Here is a 20,329-nt window from a genome sequence, read left to right as displayed (position 1 = left end):
TTATAGCTGGCTGGTTTCCAGATGGGCTGACCCAATCAGAGGTTAAGCGGATGTAATCAAAATCTGCTAAAAATGTCAAACAAACTGTAAGTGCAACACAAGCTAATTGTCAGAGATAGACCGAAATAGACCGTAAATATCCATTACATATGGTACTGCTTATATTATTTTACCATCTGTACACCAATATAAGTGAATGTGCATGTCCGTGGGTGGGGCTGAGTCGGTGTGTGTGGTAATGTGGGCTCACTGGGCTGGTGTGGCTACAGTGCCAGGGCTGAATTTTTTGTCCCAGTCCGCCCCTGCCCGGCTGGGCCAGTTGGCATTTCTGTGTGGAATTTGCATGTTCTCCCCATGTTGGTGTGGGTTTTCTCAGGGTGCTCTGGTTTCCCCCACAGTCCAAACACATGTGCTATAGTTGAATTGATGAACTAAATTCTCCATACATTGTAAAAAAAAATAAAAAATTGTCAAATTAACAGTAACTCACTGGCAACAATTATCCAGTAGTTGCTGTGTATAATAAAACAGTAAAATTACTGTAATACTACTTTCAGTAGTGTTATTTGTAAAATGTACTTAACATAACGTACTTGACGTAAATGTAATTAACTTAATTAACCTAGTTAAGCCTTTAAATGCCACTTTAAGCTGAATACTATCATGCATTATAACCAAAATATTGTGTACTGTCATCATGGCAAATTACTTATTTAAACATTTATGTTCTAAAAAATGTGTTGAAAAAAAGTTAATCAGCATTAGGAAATAACTTAGAAACAATCACGTTTCACTAGTGGACTGTTAATTTTGACCGTACACAAATGCAAGTATGGTATGTTGTTCTGCCACTAGAGGACGGAGTGTTTCAGTCTGTCCGCTCGAGCGCATGCGCAGTTATTCCCAGGAGGACTACAGGACTGACTGAACTTTACAAATGCCACAGGGTGTGTGTGTTTGAATGTGGTGTGTTATTTTACGGTTCTCGGGAAAGCCGTGCTGTCTGACGTCATGTTAATTGTGTATCAGGAAGTAAAACTTATTTTTAAAAAAATAAAAACGCGCATTCTGTGAGATCAGTCTCCGCTCGTGTTCAGAGATCAGTGTGTTTGTTTGTGTGTTGGCCATATATGACACTCCCAAAAATCCCTCTACTCTTCCATTTTCAGTATGAAGGCATGTCGGAGGGACATATGAAGGAGATCAGGAAGGATTTCCCTAGAAGATTCATGATGTCAGAAATGGAGAGGATAGATATCACTGCTGGTGTGTATGAGTGTGTGTGAAAGAGAGAGTGCTTGTGTGTATGTGGAAGAAAGAGAAGGAGATTGAGATTGAAATTGTGTGTGTGTGTGTGTGTGTGTGTGTGTGTGTGCGTGTGCGCGCGTGCGTGCGTGCGTGTGTGCCTGTGTGCCTGTATACAGGCCTGTAGGCCTGTAGCCCTGTAGCCAGCCTGGTCAAAGGGGTGATTCTTTTTTTTCTCTCAAACATTTGGCCTTTTTGCAGTTACTCACCTCAGTTTATGTTTAATTAAGATATTTAAATGCTGAATTTTATTAACTTTTTAAACACAATTTTTAGCTGGATTAGCTTGTCGGATGGTCATCATAAACAGTTGTACCAAAAATATTTCCTAAAGATTTCGAAAAAAGAAATATGAAAACAATACCTATTTTTAAAATGCATGTTTATTAATTAATAATAATATTAGTAATATTAATGATGATGATAATGAGGATTATTATTATTATTATTATTATTATTATTATTAAACAAACTAATCTAATAATAATATTAGTAATATTAATGATGATGATAATGAGGATTGTTATTATTTTTATTTTTATTATTATTAAACAAACTAATTTAATTATAATATTAGTAATATTAATGATGATGATAATGAGGATTATTATTAGTAATATTAATGATGATGATAATGAGGATTATTATTATTATTATTAAACAAACTAATTTAATAATAATATTAGTAATAATAATGATGATGATAATGAAGATTATTATTATTATTAGATAGGATATTGTTTGTTTATTTATTTGATTTTACAGTTTGACACATGTAAACCACTTTAGAAGTGTTCTAACCAACAGGCGATAACGTATGCTATGTTTTTTGTTTTCACAAGCTTTGGAGACGTAACATAAATTCCGCTTTTAAATAATAGGTCACCTATAGCTTTCGTCATGAGCCACTGATTGTGGGCTGTGTTCAAAATGACATCAATGTTTTCATAGTGCACTGCGAAGGGAGATCTCTAAAACTGAACTGTAAAATACTTTAAAAGAAAAAAACACCTAAGAGTGATCACTTTAATGCTTTTTTATTTTCAGTCATTCAAAGTTTAAATATTAGAATGTTCTAAATGAATAGGGCATAGGGGTGGAAAACTGGGAATAGAACACAGCCAGGAACTATGTTTATAACTACAGCTGCAGTTTGCAAATGTTCGGTGGAAAACGACCTTATTTGGCTAACGATGGTTTTCGGAAACCCCTGGCCAGCACATTCAACTTTCCTCAGTCAGAAGTTGACCATTTAAAAAATACAAAATTCAAACATAATAATAAAAATAATAATAATAAACGTCAGGATTTTTCTAGCCTCTCTAGGAAAAAAGTACACTACTGGTCAAAAGTTTAGGGTAAGTAGGATTTTAAATGTTTTAAAATAAGCTTCTCCTGCTCACCAAGGCAGCATTTATTTAATCACAAATACAGTACACATTGTACAATTGTGAAATATTATTGCACACTAAAATAACTGTTCAAAAGTAGTTTATAATTTAATTTAATCATTTATTATAGTGATTTAAAGATGAATTTTCAGCTGCATTACTCCAGTCTTTAAAGTCACATGATCCTTCAGAAATCACTCTAATATAAATTATTATTATTATTATTATTATTAATAATAATAATTATATAAAAATCCCTCTGACTTGAGGTGGTTTGCTATCTTCAGGTTGGAGGAAAGTCCTTACCCCAGGTGGAGGAGTTTAAGTATCTTGTGGTTTTGTTCGCGAGTGAGGGAATGATGGAGTGTGAGATTGACAGGTGGACTGGTGCAGCGGCAGCAGTGATGTGGTGGATGTACCGATCCGTTGTGGTAAAGAAGGAGCTGAGCCGAAAGGCCAAGCTCTCGATTTACTGGTCAATCTACTCCTACTCCTTCCTACTCTCACCTATGGTCATGAGCTTTGGGTCAAGACATCAGATACAAGCTGCCGAAATGAGTTTGTGAGAAAGGTGGCAGGGCACACCCTTATGGATTGTGTGTGAGAAAGATTGAGTCTGTGTGTGTGTGTGTGTGTGTGTGTGTAAGAGAGAGAGATAGAGATATTGTGTTCATGAGGGTGTTTGTGTGTATGAGAAAGTTTGTGTGTGTGTGTGTGTGTGTGTGTGTAAGAGAGAGAGATAGAGATATTGTGTTCATGAGGGTGTTTGTGTGTATGAGAAAGTTTGTGTTTGTGTGTGTGTGTGTGTGTGTGTGTGTAAGAGAGAGAGATAGAGATATTGTGTTCATGAGGGTGTTTGTGTGTATGAGAAAGTTTGTGTGTGTGTGTGTGTGTGTGTGTGTAAGAGAGAGAGATAGAGATATTGTGTTCATGAGGGTGTTTGTGTGTATGAGAAAGTTTGTGTGTGTGTGTGTGAGAGAGAGAGAGAGAGCTAGAAGGGATAGGATGGGGAGGGGGGGGGGTGTTTGACAGAAAAATGCGAGTGCACGCGAGTGTTTGTGTGAATGAGAGAGTAAGTGTGTGTGAGAGAGAAATATTGTGTTTGTGTGTGTGTGAGAGAGAGAGAAATAGTGTGTATGTGTGTGAGAGAGAGAGTGTGTGTGTGTGTGTGTGTGTGTGTGTGTGTGTGTGTGTGTGTGTGTGTGTGTGTGTGTGTGTGTGTGTCAAGCAAAATGAGTCATAAACCCAGGTTGTGTCTAAATGTCAGCTATGGAGACCACACTGTGGAATTGAGGGAAGCAAGAGCCGAGCGTCAGGAGTGAGCCGCAGCCAGAAGAGAAAGTTATCGACCAACAAAAGGAAAAGAAGTGCGCTGAGAAGAAGTGATCTGGAAATGCCCTAACATTTGAGTGTGTTCCAGTAAAGCTCGTCGTCCTGCTGCCTCTGACTAATCATGTGAAAGGTGGAGATCCACCGTACAGTGTTTGACTATTGGTAAACACACTTCTACTTCCTGTACAGTAGAGAGAAGCAGTCTATTAGTGGTGTTTACTACGGTAAGTGTGCTATTGTTGTTGTTTACACTTCAAGATAAAGATCTAGATAGCAGACATTCAGATGTTCAGAGGAGGAATCCTTTCTCATTAGACAGTAAGAAAACACCTAGCTGCCAGCCAGGGAACCACCTGGAATACCTTAGCAACAACATACCAATGCCTTGACAACCATTTTAACCACTAGCTCAACTATATGACAATGTATTGAGAATTGAAGCTGGATAAGCTGGTTATCCAGTTAAGTATTTAAAGCTGCTGTATGTGAGTTTGTGACTCTTCTAAAGCATAACAACACCATAATATGTTTGCAGACATTTCAGAAACATCCACAGTGAATGTTCTAATTTCTTGGTGTTAATCTAGGGACTGAAGTAAGTAACATTTATTGTGACAATTTTGTGTAATATGAGGGTAGAAGACCATGCATCAACCAAAATACAGTCAAAAAGAGACTTTATTATACTAAAATCAAAGATAGTCTTAAAATTGTAGTATATAAATTGTAATAACAGAAAAATAACATAGATAACAACAAATAACCACAAAAGACAAATTATATACAATTTATACGAGCAAAATAATGCAAAAAAAAAAACTTGCAGGGAAAGAGGACAAAAGTGGCAAGAAAAAAAGTGAAAGAAAGTATAATCCTTTCTTTTAACAATTACAATTGTGTTGTGATAGCGTAAAATTTGCCAGTAATACTGTAATTCTACAGCTTGTAATTATTCATTTCCACTTTGCATGTAAATTTCAGCAGTAATACTGTAAAAATTGCCAGTAATACTGTAAAATTTACAACCACAAATTAATAATTAAGATTGTACTATAATACTGTAATACTGTAAACATAGCCAGTAATACCCTAAAAATTGCTAGTAATTCTGTAAAAATGGCCAGTAATACCCTAAAAATTGCTAGTAATTCTGTAAAAATGGCCAGTAATACCCTAAAAATTGCTAGTAATTCTGTGAAAATGGCCAGTAATACCATAAAAATTGCCAGTATTACTGTAAAATTTACAAGCACACTGTAAATCATTAATTACGATTGTTCTATAATACTGTAAACTTTAAGAATTGCCAGTGGTACCGTAAAACTGGCCAGTAATACCGTTAAAACTGCCAGTTTTACTGTCAAATTTACAAGCACACTGTGAATTAATAATTACAATTGTTCTATAATACTGTAACACTGTAAAAATTGCCAGTGATATCATAAAACTGTCCAGTAATACTGTAAAAATGGCCAGTAATACCGTAAAAAATTGCTAGTTTTACTGTAAAATTTACAAGCACACTGTAAATTAATAATTACAATTGTACTATAATACTGTAACACTGTAAAAATTGCAAGTGATACCGTAAAACTAGCCAGTAATAATGTAAATGTTCAGCTTGTAATAATTTATTTCTACTGTGCATTTAAATTTCAGCAGTAATACTGTAAAATTACCAGTAATACTGTGAAAATCACCAGTAATACCATAAAAATTGCCAGTAATACTGTAAATGTTCAGCTTGTAATTATTCATTTACACTGTGCTTGTAAATTTCAGCAGTAATACTGTAAAAATTGCCAGTATTACTGTAAAATTTACAAGTACACTATAAATTAATAATTAAGATTGTACTATAATACTGTAATACTGTAAACATAGCCAGTAATACCCTAAAAATTGCTAGTAATTCTGTGAAAATGGCCAGTAATACCGTAAAAATTGCCAGTATTACTGTAAAATTTACAAGCACACTGTGAATTAATAATTACAATTGTTCTATATTACTGTAACACTGTACAAATTGCCAGTGATATCGTAAAACTATTCAGTAATACTGTAAAAATGGCCAGAAATACCGTAAAAATTGCCAGTTTTACTGTAAAATTTACAAGCACACTGTAAATTAATAATTACAATTGTACTATAATACTGTAACATTGTAAAAATTGCAAGTGATACCATAAAACTAGCCAGTAATAATGTAAATGTACAGCTTGTAATTATTCATTTCCACTGTGCATTTAAATTTCAGCTGTAATACTGTAAAATTGCCAGTAATACTGTAAAAATAACCAGTAATACCATAAAAATTACCAGTAATACTGTAAATGTACAGCTTGTAATTATTCATTTACACTGTGCTTGTAAATTCCAGCAGTTAAACTGTAAAAATTGTCAGTAATACTGTAAAAATTGCAATACTGCAAATCTACAGCTTGTATTTATTAATTTCCACTGTGCTTGTAATTCTCAGCTGTTATACTGTAAAAATTGCCAGTAATACTGTAAAAATACCCAGTAATACTGTAAAATTTAAAAGCTCACTGTAAATTAATAATTAAGATTGTAATACTGTAATACTGTAAACATTGCCAGTAATACCCTAAAAATGGCCAGTAATACTGTAAAAATGGCAAGAAATACCATAAAAACTGCCAGTTTTACTGTAAAATTTACAAGCACACTGTAAATTAATAATTATGATTGTACTATAATACTGTAATACTGTAAAATTGCCAGTGATGCCGTAAAACTGGCTAGTAATACAGTAAAAATGGCAAGTAATATCGTAGAAAACTGCCAGTTTTACTGTAAAATTTACAAGCACACTGTAAATTAATAATTACGAGTGTACTATAATACCCTAAAAATTGCTAGTTATACTATAAAAATGGCCAGTAATGTGGTGAAATGGTTGGTAATACTGTAAAAATGGCTAGTAATACTGTAAAATTTACAAGCGCACAGTAAATTAAAAATCATAATTGTACTGTAAAACTAAAGAACAATTGTAATTGTTGATTTACAGTGCTCTTGTAAATTTTCCCAGTAACACTGTTTACACACAAAAGTTAGCATTTCACTGTATAAAATACATTATACCTATTAAGAGTCCTTGTAAACCACCAATACCAACATCTGTGTGTTTACAATGTAAATGTTCTTCAGCGAATGTTCACTACACACCAATATTTGTATGCACTTAAATGGGTTAAAAGCAGTGCATAAATATAGTATAAAGACAGTGTGTTTAGGCCACACCCACACCAGGGAAAAAACAATCCAACTCTATCGATTTTCTATTGTGGGAAGCTGCCTCCCTGTGATTCCTGACTTATTACAAAAAAACAGAACAGTGCCCAAGAGCTGCCGTGTGAAATGGTGTACAGTAAGTAAGCTAAAAAATTCCAGAACTAAGTTTTTATAAGATACCAATCTGTAAAAGCCAGCCTTTTTAGAGCGACAAATGTGGATATAGGTAATAAACGTGAAGCATTGTCTGAAATGAATGGATGAAAATATATTGTCACTTAAAAGTCCTATATCCAAATGTAAGTTTTCTATATATAATTTCTGAAGAAGTATCAGTTGTTGTTTTTATATCAGTATCAGTTCTTGTATCAGTTTGACTTGAAAGTTGTCGATAAATCAGAAAAAAAAATTGTGGATAAAACAGAAATCTGTAAGTAACATTATTTGCAATATTGTATGTCCCTGATCATTTATTAAAAAAAGTTTTTTGGATAATTTTTATCACAAGAGACCCATTTAAGAAAAAAGGGCCGACATCATACTGTAACCAGTACAGATTATGTATTATGCATATTAGCTCTAATTTTATATATGTAAAGGGCCATTTTGAAATATGCACTGCAAATTTGACATATATTTGAAATCCAAATGTGAACTTATATATAATAAAAACTCATATACGTAATTTGCATATATCATTTATCTTATAACAGATTTATATATGGAAAATAAGTAAGTATATTCTTCAGATATTGTTATTGAACATGAAGATCAATCGTTTTCAATGCTAATAAATCCACAAATGTTGTCAACACACAGCAGCTTTAGTCCAACAACAAAAAAATGCTAATACAGTTAAATTGCTAAATGTAAAATTGAAAATATTACTGCAATTTTGGTTGCCAGTAATACTATAAAAATGCAGTAATACTGTAAAAACTGCCAGAAATACTGTAAAATTCACAAGCGCACTGTAAATTAAGAATTACAACGGTGCAGTAAAACTACAATGTTCACTTTTTATTTATTATTTTAACTACAACACAGTTGTAATTGTTAATTTAAAGTGCGCTTGTAAATTTTGCCAGTAATACTGTAAAAATTACCAGTAATATCTGTAAAAATTTTAAGTAATATTGTAAAATGTACAATCAAACTGTGAATTAACAAATACAAGTCTGCTGTAAAACTACAGCACAGTTGTAATTGTTAATTAACAATGTGCCTGTAAATTTTGCCAGTAATACTGTAAAACCTGCTAGTAATACTTTAAAATTTACAAATACACTGTAAATTAATAATTACAACTGTGCTGTAAAACCACAATGTTCACAATGTTGTAATTGTTAATTTGCAGCGTACTTGTACATTTTGCCAGTAATACTGTATAAATTGCCAGTTATACTGTAAAGATGGCCAGTAATACAGTAAAAATTGGGAGTAATATTATAAAATTTACAAGCGCACCATAAATTAACAATTACACTTGTACTGTAAGAATGCAACACAGTTGTAATTGTTAATTTAAACTACAATGTTCACGTTTATGTATTATATTAACTTCAGCACAGTTGTAATTGTTATGTACAGTGTGCTTATACATTTTGCCAGTAATACTGTAAAAATAGCCAGTAATACTATAAAAATCGCCAGTAATACTATAAAAATGGACAATAATACTGTAAAAATCACCAGTAATACTGTAAAAATTGTCCATAATACTGTAAAAATTGAGAGTAATACTGTGAAAATTTCCAATAATACTGTAGAATTTGAGAGTAATACCATAAAAATTGCTAGTAATACTATAAAATTGACAGTAATATCATAAAAATTGCCAGTAATACTATAAAATTTACAGTAATATCATAAAAATTGCCAGTAATGCTATAAAATTTCCAGTAATATGATAAAAATTCCCAGTAATACTATAAAATTGCCAGTAATATCATAGAAATTGCCAGTAATACTGTAAAAAAAATGCCAATAATACTTTTTAAAAGTGAGAGTAATACTGTAAAAATTGCCAGTAATACCTTAAAATTGCCAGTAATATCATTAGAATTGGCAGTAATACTGTAAAAATTGCCAGTAATACTATGACAATTGCCAGTAATACTGTATAAATTGCCAGTATTACAGTAGTAATTGCCAATAATACTGTAAAAATTGTCAGTAATACATTAAAAATGTTAGTAATATTGTAAAAATTGCCAATAATACTGTAAAATAGTCAGTAATACTGTAAAAATTGTGAATAATATTGTAAAATACTCAGAAATACTGTAAAAATTGCCAATAATGTTGTAAAATGGTCAGAAATACTGTAAAAATGGCCAATAATATTGTAAAATGGCCAGTAATACTGTAAAATTCCAAATAATACTATAAAATGACCAGTAATACAATAAAAATTGCCAATAATACTGTAAAATGGCCAATAATACTGTAAAATTGCCAATAATACTGTAAAAATTGCCAATAATACTGTAAAATGTTCAATAATACTGTAAAATGGCCATTAATACAGTAAAAATTGCCAATTGTTTTGTAAAATGGCCAATAATACTGTAAAATGGCCATTAATACAGTAAAAATAGCCAATTATACTGTTAAATTGCCAATAATACTGTAGAAATTGTCAATAATACTGTAAAATGGCCAATAATACTGTAAATATGGCCAATAATACTTTAAAATGGCCAATAATACTGTAAGATTGCCAGTAATACTGTAAAAATTGCCAATAATACTGTAAAATGCCAATAATACTGTAAAATGGCCAATAATACTGTAAAATTGCCAGTAATACTGTAAAAATTGCCAATAATACTGTAAAATTGCCAATAATACTGTAAAATGGTCAGTAATACTATAAAAATTGCCAGTAATAGTGTAAAATTTACAAGCGCAATGTAAATGAATGCATACAATTGTCCTGTAAAACTACAATCTTCACTTTTTATTTAATATTTTAACTACAGCACAGTTGTAATTGTTAATTTACAGCACACTGGTAAACTTTGCCAGTAAAACTGTACATTTTACAGCAGTTTTTTAAAGTGCAGTTTACATTCACAGTTTAGAACAGGTTTCCATCTGACCACATTCCTCCTCAGTGACATTTGCAATTATATCCTGGATATTATGAAGCAGGAAGTAGAATCACACTAACACACATCCCGTAAAAGACAGATGAACAGAAAGTGTACAGTGGGTGAGTCTAAATTCATGGCATTACTGTAACATCTCAGGTGTGTTTAGATGCCAGTCAAATTAACCTTGAAATGCTGAAATAATAAACTTGAAATCGGAGACCTTAAATATAAACGGGAAAATGAAACTGAAGTTTTTACTATAGCGGTCTATTTCCATTTATTCATTTAGCAGGTGTTTTTACTGTAAGTGACTTGCAAGTGAGTATTTAAAAAAGCACATCAGCTCATTAGACAGTAGCAGTAGTCTGTTCATTCACTCATTCATTCATTTTCTTTTCGGCTTAGTCCCTTTATTCATCAGGGGTTGTCACAGCGGAATGAACTGCCAACTTATCCAACATATGTTTTACACAGCTGATGCCCTTCCAGCTGCAACCCAGTACTGGGAAACACCCATACACTCTCATTCGACATTTTCTCATAACATTTTTGATGGGGTGAACTATCCCTTCAAACTTGCTCCTTAATATAGAAACAATATGTCACATCAGCTGTCAGTAATGTGTGGGTGTCGCAGTTCTTGTGAAAATGCGATATGATGAGAAGGAATGTTTTCATATCCACGCTGTTTGCTCGGTATCTAAGAAAATAAACAATCATTGCTCAGGCATGTCATGTAACGTCATATCTTACTTAAGCCATCTCACACACATTTATTTACATTTCATACGGGATTTCCCTAGTGACGCTGTAGTTGTTGTTTGATTAAGTGAGTTATTGTAAATGACTTCTGAAGCTGATATTCACATGTGGCAACATCAGAGCTCCTTAATTTAAAAGAAAGCCCCTGCAAATTCTGATAGTGGTAAAGCCTCTGCCAGGTAAGGAAAAGTAACTCAATGATAACTCAAAAGTAACAACACATCATGCAGCTAGTTATCTTTTTGAGGAGTAACTCAATATTGTAATGCATTACTTTTAAAAGTAACTTTCCCCATCACTGATTGTAAGTCATTTTTGGATATAAGTATCTTAAGTTTAATGCAAACCAAGGTAAAAGACTTTCTCTGGATTAAAAAAATATAATAGGCGACATAGTGGCGAAGTAGGTAATGCTGTCGCCTCACAGCAAGAAGGTCGCTGGTTCGATCCTCGGCTCAGTTGGCGTTTCTGTGTTTTGCATGTTCTTCCTGCGTTCGCGTGGATTTCCTCCGGTTGCTCCAGTTTCCCCCACAGTCCAAAGACATGTGGTACAGGTGAATTGGGTTGGCTAAATTGTCCGTAGTGTATGAGTGTGTGTATGAATGAGTGTGTGGATGTTTCCCAGAGATGGTTTGCGGCTAGAAGGGCATCCGCTGCGTAAAAATGTGCTGGATAAGTTGGCGGTTCGTTCCGCTGTGGCAACCCCGGATTAATAAAGGCACTAAGCTGAAAAAAAATGAATGAATGAATGTTTGTTTTTGTTTATTTTTATTTATTTAAATTTATATTAATTGTATTATATTTATTTGATGTTGAAATAATGTTTTAATACATTGGGGGTTGGGGGGCTGGCAAAGTGCAATCCACTTAAATTAGTGAAAACTAATAAGTTAATTCCTTTATCTCAACAAAAATATTTTTTTACACTTTACATTTATTTTTATTAATTAATTATTATTTTTTTATTTAAATATGTTTTATTTGTTTGTTTGTTTTATTTGTATTCATTCATTTTAATTCTTTCAATTTATTTTTGTTTATTTTTTAAAATTATTTACAATGTATTTGTTTATTTTTTGTTATTTATTGTTATTTATATATTTTAATATATTTTATTTATTTGTTTATTTTATTTATATATTTCATTTAATTTTATTTATTATTATTATGTACCATTTATTAATTTGTTGTTATTTATTAGTTTTTTTATATTTATATATGTTGTATATTTATTTATATTTATATGTTTTTATTTATTTATATATTTTATTTGTTTGTTTGTTTTTGTTTGTTTTTAATTTGTTTATATTAATAATTTTTTTGTTTTTTTTACTTATTTTTATTCATTTTTATAATATTTGAATTATTATTATTATTATTATCATCTATTTAATTATTTATTTTATGTGTTTTTATTTATTTATAAATTCATTTGTTTGTTTTTGTTTGTATTTATTTATTTATAGTTATATACACTTTTTTATATTTGTTAAATATTAATTAATTCATTTATTTATGTATAAGGGTACATACTGTATCCCTTTCCTCTACTCCAAAACAATGCTTCCTCATTAAAATTGTAAAAATGTCCAAACATTTTTTTTACATTATTTTTCACATAAGAGTATACAAAAAAATCACAGTTTCTCTAAAGTCTGATATCTAAAATATCTAAAAATGTTTACAGATTTGCACCGGAAAACAACAAGTTCAGTCTAGCTTTACTCAATACTAACTTTAGCTCAGTTCAGTTGACAGTGTAAAGCATTTACTTTCATTTCCGCATCATTCACTCTCTGTATGGAGTTTTTCCTTAGCTCAAACACACATAAGATATATACTGTATGTCGAAGAACCAAACTATTCCATAAGTATCCAAAGTATTTCATCCAAAAGAAAGCCAGTGGGTCTGGTTTCCAACATTCCTCAAAAGCAGCTCGTCTGGAGAAATTCCCCTTTTAAGTGCACTTCACTTTCACACAGTTTAGTTTGTTTTAAAGTCTGCTATGTGATATTGTTAAACAGCTTTGTGTTCATTGCTGTGTAGAGATTCTCTGAAACATGATCTGAGTTAATAAATACACTTCCTCTCTCTCTCTCTCACTCTCTCTCTCTGTCTCGCTCACTCAGTTTCATATTAAGGAACTGTTCAGTTGAGGGTGTTTCATTTCATCTGGAGCTCATTTGAGGACAAACAACTTTCAGTAAGTGCTCTCTTATTTTTATTTCTCCCTCCTTATTCTCCTAACACATCTCTTCATCTTATTACTCCTGTTTTTCATCCTTAACAGACATTTTCACACACTTTTACCTGCGGCACGGTCTGACTTGCAGTTTAGTGGTTTTGGTTTCTTCAGTCTTTGATTGTGTGGCGTGAAGCGTGTCAGACTTTTGGTGGGGTTTGATTTATAATAATAAGTTTGTCTGTTTCTTTTGCTTTCTGTTGGAGTTTAATGGGAGATCTGACAACAGTTTCGGTTATATGTAGATTATTTGTAAAGCATTTGGTTTCATTGTACGAGCCCAAATTGTAGTTTATTTTGTAAACTGTAATTAAAATGATACACAAAAAGTCACGACGACAAATGTTTTTTATGTTACTTTAACTCATTTTAGTAAGTTAATCAGGCTTCAACTGCATTTTTTAAGTTCTACACAGTTTAATATGTTTAGTTTGAAGATGTTGAGATGACTAGGAACGTTAATTTGATTAAATTAAATTCAATTTAATTAAATATAAGGCAGCAACAAAGTAAGTTTATCCGAATGGTCTTTGTAGATCATTTGCATGAGTTTAGATTCTTCTACATTAGTCAAATGCTGCTTTCGGCAGTAAAAATGAAACTTTTGTTTTCGTTGTGTTAAAGCAGCAGTTTTTAGTTTAGTGTTAATTAAAATGCCAGCTGTAAAGCTTTTAAACTCTATTATAATCCAACTGCAATAGATTGGTTTAGTTTGAATGCTCTAGCTTAGCTTTGTTTAGATTCCATCACCATTGGCACGCCACACATTGAGCTAGACTTTATTGTAGGGATGAAATGGATGGTGAGAACAGTGGCATGAAGGGTAAAGGGAGTAAGAGGATAAACAGTGAACAGGTTGATCGGGCATCCTACGATGATGCCCAGAGACTCTCTGTGATATTTTGGTAGAGTGATTTGACCCCCCCCAATTCAACCTACACTTCTAGAAATAAAGGTATGCGAGCTGTCACTGGGGTGGTACCTTTTCAATAGGTACGCAGTTGTACCTAAAAGATATATATTAATACCTCAAGGGTACATATTAGTAGTACCTAAAAAGTACAAATGTGGTTGGCGCCTATAGCCTAGTGGTTAAGTGCGTCAACATATAGAACCATGGTGCTCATGGCGACCCGAGTTTGATTCCCGACTCGAGGTTCTTTGCCAGCCCTTCCCCTCTCTCTGTTCCCAACCATTCCCTGTAATATTCTATCCATTACAGGTTAATAACTCCTACAAATATCATTATTAAATAAAAAAAAATTCTGTTCCTCTTAAAATGTACTAACATATACTTTTGAGGTACCAATATGGATCATTCAAGTACAAATGTGTACCTTTTGAAACGGTGACAGCTCCTGTACCTTTATTTCTGAGAGTGTAGAAGGGAAGAGAGGGTTATGAGGGTTGTTAATGAGAAGCTAGTAAGTAGAGAGAGGGAGGGCGGGTTCGAGAGAACGAGAGCAGTGCTGGAGGGTTGGTCTGCCTTAAAAAGGTTTTAGGGAGTACAGTAGGTGATTGGTAAAGGAGGCAAAAGTGGTCTCACTGCTGAACCTTTGTTAACAAGTTAACTCTATTTATGGCATCTGTAATAATAAAGCACCGTAATCACACTCTAACAAAGCTAGGTTGTTGTAAAGCAGCGGTTTGGTTTATCCATATAGTGTACTTTAGTTTTATCTAATGAACTGTTACAACCAGTTTAGTTTGTTAGTAAATGCAGTGCAGTGAAGCGGACGTCTTTAGTTTAGATTTTTACTTTTGGTCTAGCTGGTGCAACTAGTTTTTTAACAATTTCCTGAGTGGTCATAACTCGAACTTAATGAAAACAAAGCACTGAACACACGCTACACTCTTAAAAAATGCTAGGTTGTCATAACGCAATGGTTTGGTTTGTGCTGTTTAGTTTCCTCTGTCATGAATCGTTACAACCAGTTTAGTTAGTTAATAAATAATAAAAGCTGGGGCTCGAACCAGCAACCTTCTTGCTGTGAGGCGATTGTGCTACCCACTGCACTACCGTGACACCCTTAAAACTTTTCTCAATTGAATTTAAATAACAAGTTTTAAGTGGTTGGGGTTGCGTTATACCTGTGTTTGTACTAACAGTATTAATAGTGTTATTATTAGTCATAACTAATCATGTGCAAAATTAAACTGTATTTATATTTAGATCTACAAATGTGCACACATGTACAATCAAATATATACAGTGCGTCCGGAAAGTATTGATAGCGCTTTACTTTTTCCACGTTTTTGTGTTACAGCCTTATTCCAAAATGGATTAAATTAATTTATTTCCTCAACATTCTACACACAATCCCCCATAATGACAATGTGAGGAAAGAGTTTTTGAAATTGTTGCAAATTTATTAAAAAATAAAAAACCTGAAAGATCAGATGTACATCAGTATTCACAGCCTTTGGCATGAAGCTGTAAATTGAGCTCAGCTACATTCTGTTTGCACTGATCATTCTTGAGATGTTTCAGCAGCTTCATTGGAGTTCACCTGTGGTCAATTCAGCTGATTGGACATGATTTGAAAAGGCATACACCTGTCTTTATAAGGTCCCAGGGTTGACAGTGCATGTCAAAGCACAAACCAAGCATGAAGACAAAGGGATTGTCTGTAGACCTCCAAGACAGGAGGCACAAGGCTGGGGAAGCTGCTACTCTGAAAGTTCCAATGAGCACAGTGGCCTCCATCAGCAGTAAGTGGAGGATGTTTGAACCACCAGGACTCTTCCTAGAGCTGGCCGGCCATCTAAGCTGATTGATCAGGGGAGAAGGGCCTTAGTCAGGGAGGTGATCAATAACCCGATAGTCACTCTGTCTGAGCTCCAGTGTTTTTTCTGTGGAGAGAGGAGAACCTTACAGAGGGACAACTATCTGTGCAGCAATCCACCAATCAGGCCTGTATGGTAGAGTGGCCAGACGGGAGCCACCCCCCGCTTGGAATTTGCCAAAAGGCATCTGAAGGACTTTCAGACCATAAGAAACAAAACTCTCTGGTCTGATGAGACTAAAATTGAACTCTTTGGTGGTTCTGCGCTACGTCTGGAAAAAAAACCAGGCAGCGTTCATCACCAGGCTAATACCATCCCTACAGTGAAGCATGGTGGTGTTGGCATCATGCTGTGGGGATGTTTTTCAGCAGCAGGAACTGGAAGACTAGTCAGGATAGAGGGAAAGATGAATGCAGCAATGTACAGAGACATCCTGAATGAAGACCTGCTGCAGAGTGCTCTTGACCTCAGACTGGGGCGACGGTTTATCTTCCAGCAGGATAATGACCCAAAGCACACCGCCAAAATATCAATAGTGTGGCTTCACCACAGTGAATATCCTTGAGTGACCCAACCAGAACCTGGGCCTAAATCCTATTGAACATCTCTGGAGAGATCTGAAAATGGCTGTACACCGTTGCTTCCCATCCAACCTGATAGAGCTTGAGAGGTACTGCAAAGAGGAATGTGCAAAAATTCCCAAAGACAGGTGTGCCAAGCTTGTGGCATCATATACAAAAAGACTTGAGGCTGTAATCGCTGCCAAAGGTGCATCAACAAAGTGTTGAGCAAAGGCTGTGAATCCTGACGTCCATCTGATTTTGCAGCTTATTTATTTTTAATAAATTTGCAACAATTTCAAAAACTCTTTTTCCACATTGTCATTATGGGGGATTGTGTGTAGAATGTTGAGGAAATAATTGAATTTAATCTATTTTGGAATAAGACTGTAACACAAAAAATGTGGAAAAGGTGAAGCGCAATAAATACTTTCCACATGCACTGTATGCAAATGTATAGTCATTTTAAGCCCAATATATATATTCAAATATTAGAATTACACATTTGATTGTTTCTATAACTTTGTTGTGTATGTGTTTGTGTGTGTTTAGTTTATGTACTGTATATACACTGTAAAAAATGCTGGATTGTTGTTACTTAGTGTTGGGTCAAAAATGGATAAACCGAAAGTGTAATTTAAATTTAATAGGAAAAAAAAATTCACCTACCGTTGACTGTCCACCTTTGACCCAACATTGGGTTACGACAACCCAGCAATTTTATTTACAGTGTAATAAAACTACAGAGGACACTGTACAGATTTACGGTAAAAAAAAATCTGCAGCTAATTACACAATTTTAACAGTAAATTACCATATTTTGTCATAAATAGTGAAGTGTGTGAATATATATGTGTGAAACTTACTAATAACCAGGTTACAGATTTTTACCATAGCATCTTTACAGTTTTTTACCATTAAAATCACAAACATTTTTACAGTAAACACTTAAAATTATGTACACACATGGCAACTTTTATTTTGTATGCAATTAATTGTGATTAACTGATTGACGGCACTAATTACTAAACCCAAAACTCCTTCTGCTAACATTATTTCATAATTAACATTATTAGCATTAAAATTAATGAACAGTTTCTATATTTTGTTTTTTTTTCAGTTGTGCATTACATTAAGGGATGTTGATCTCTGCTCTGTCGACTTAACATGTTCAAAACTTCAACTCTGCAGTGACTTTTATTGACGTTTTTGTAGTTTGGGACAATACAATGTATAAGAAATAAAAATTGATAGAGAAATAAGTCTGTAAAATAACATAACATAACATATAAAATAACGTAACGTAACATAACATAACATAACATAACATAACATAACATAACATAACATAACATATAACATAACATAACATAACATAACATATAACATAACATAACATAACATAACATATAACATAACATATAACATAACATATAACATAACATAACATATAACATAACATATAACATAACATATAACATAACATAACATAACATAACATATAACATAACATATAACATAACATATAACATAACATAACATAACATAACATATAACATAACATATAACATAACATAACATAACATATAACATAACATAACATAACATATAACATAACATAACATATAACGTAACGTAACATAACATAACATAACATAACATAACATAACATATAACATAACATAACATATAACATAACATAACATAACATAACATATAACATAACATAACATAACATAACATATAACATAACATATAACATAACATAACATAACATAACATATAACATAACATAACATATAACATAACATAACATAACATAACATATAACATAACATAACATAACATAACATATAACATAACATATAACATAACATAACATAACATAACATATAACATAACATAACATATAACGTAACGTAACATAACATAACATAACATAACATAACATATAACATAACATAACATAACGTAACGTAACGTAACATAACAGCACTGCAAACTATTAAAAACATGAATAAAAGTCACTTTTTCAAACTAATCAAGGTTAAAAGGTGTCGTGAAGAAAGATCAAGATCTCATAATGCATAAATAAACAGGGGGAAATAAAAAAATGTAAACATAAATCACAAAATAGGGAAAAACTGCTAATCTACGCTTATATTTTACAGCGTAAACCAGAGATAACTGAATAATTAATCATTGTTTTACTAATTAACTACTCTTTTATGAACTTCTTACTACTATTAACTACTGACAGAGATAAACACATACAGTATTGCTTATTGTTGGTTAATGGTTCTTAACATAGGAGTTTGTTGACGGTCACGCTGTCTGTCGACTCTCTACAATCAGTTTCCTTTCACTCAGAGTATTACTCGAGAAACAGTTTAGGTGTGTGTGTCAGTGGGTGTGTCCCATGGGATTTCCCTCAGTATCGATATGAAAACGGCATGACATCACCTTCTTTCTCCCTTTCTAGACGTATGTTCCTCTTTCATACATCAAACACAGACAGATGAGGAGAAGATGGAGAACACAGCCTGCTTTCTGTAAGTCTTTCAGCTGTTTAAAACTTTAAATACACACTCTCAGCCACAGATACAGCATTGTGTGCAGGATTGAAGACAATCCTGATGATCTAACGTCTTTAAATCCAGTCACTGGCACGTGTTTTTGAGAGAAACGTGAGTTTAGTTTGTGACCTTAGCAGCTTCTGGTGTACAAAATGGTATCTTTCTATGGATGACGGATCAGTTGTTTGTCGAACACTGAGGTTTTATAATCACACATTGGGACTTGCTCCTTAATAATGCTGGTTCAGACAAGTATTTATAGCAAAGTTTGAAGAGTAAAATCATATTAGCAGCCAATGACTATCACAGTACATTGCTTACTGTGAATTAAGTAGTGCTAATGTTGATTTCATGTCATAATAGCAGCCAATAGCTATTAGAGCACATTGTTATAGCCAAATTAATAGTGCTATAGTTGATTTCATGTCATATTAGCAGCCAATGACTATCAAAGCACATTGTTTTTGGTCTAATAAATGGTGCTATAGTTAATTTCAAGTTATATTAGCAGGCAACCGCTATCAAGCACATTGTTTACATTCAAATAATAGTGCTAATGTTGATTTCAAGTCATATTAGCAGCCAATGGCTATTAAAGTACATTGTTTATAGCCAATTAAATAATGCTAATGTTGATTTCAAGTCATATGAGCAGCCAACCGCTATCAAGCACATTGTTTACAGTCAAATAAATACTGTTAATGTTGTTTTCAAGTCATATTAGCTGCCAATGGCTATTAAAGTACATTGCTTATAGCCAAATAAATAGTGCTAATGTTTATTTTAAGTCATATTAGCAGCCAATGGCTAACAAAGTACATTGTTTACAGCTAAATAAATAGTGCTATAGTTGTTTTCACGTCATAATAGCAGCCAATGGCTATTAGAGCACATTGTTATAGCCAAATTAATAGTGCTTTAGTTGATTTCAAGTCATATTAGCAGCCAATGACTATCAAAGCACATTGTTTTTGGTCTAATAAATGGTGCTATAGTTAATTTCAAGTTATATTAGCA

General features: G+C 33.0%; 1 protein-coding gene across 9 annotated transcripts in view; it reads left to right on the top strand.

The window, feature by feature from the left end:
* Window positions 1-1,072: 1,072 nt before the first annotated feature.
* The window catches only part of cd80/86 (cluster of Differentiation 80/86), a 43,031-nt gene continuing 23,774 nt past the window's right edge, over window positions 1,073-20,329 (top strand). For 4 of the 9 annotated variants that reach the window (XR_012390334.1, XR_012390332.1, XM_073922673.1 and 1 more), the window contains exons 1-4: window positions 1,073-1,266; window positions 3,964-4,190; window positions 13,277-13,350; window positions 19,219-19,288. Coding sequence is in view for 6 of the 9 variants with exons in the window: in XM_073922673.1 (XP_073778774.1) it covers window positions 19,266-19,288 (23 nt within the window). In the remaining 3 variants the exon portion in view is untranslated. 9 annotated transcript variants of the gene reach the window in all.

Source organism: Danio rerio, chromosome 15 (assembly GCF_049306965.1).
Source record: "Danio rerio strain Tuebingen ecotype United States chromosome 15, GRCz12tu, whole genome shotgun sequence".
NCBI classification, from domain to species: domain Eukaryota; kingdom Metazoa; phylum Chordata; class Actinopteri; order Cypriniformes; family Danionidae; genus Danio; species Danio rerio.
Note: the sequence above shows the minus strand (reverse complement) of the source record. Positions and strands in the feature narration are given on the sequence as shown.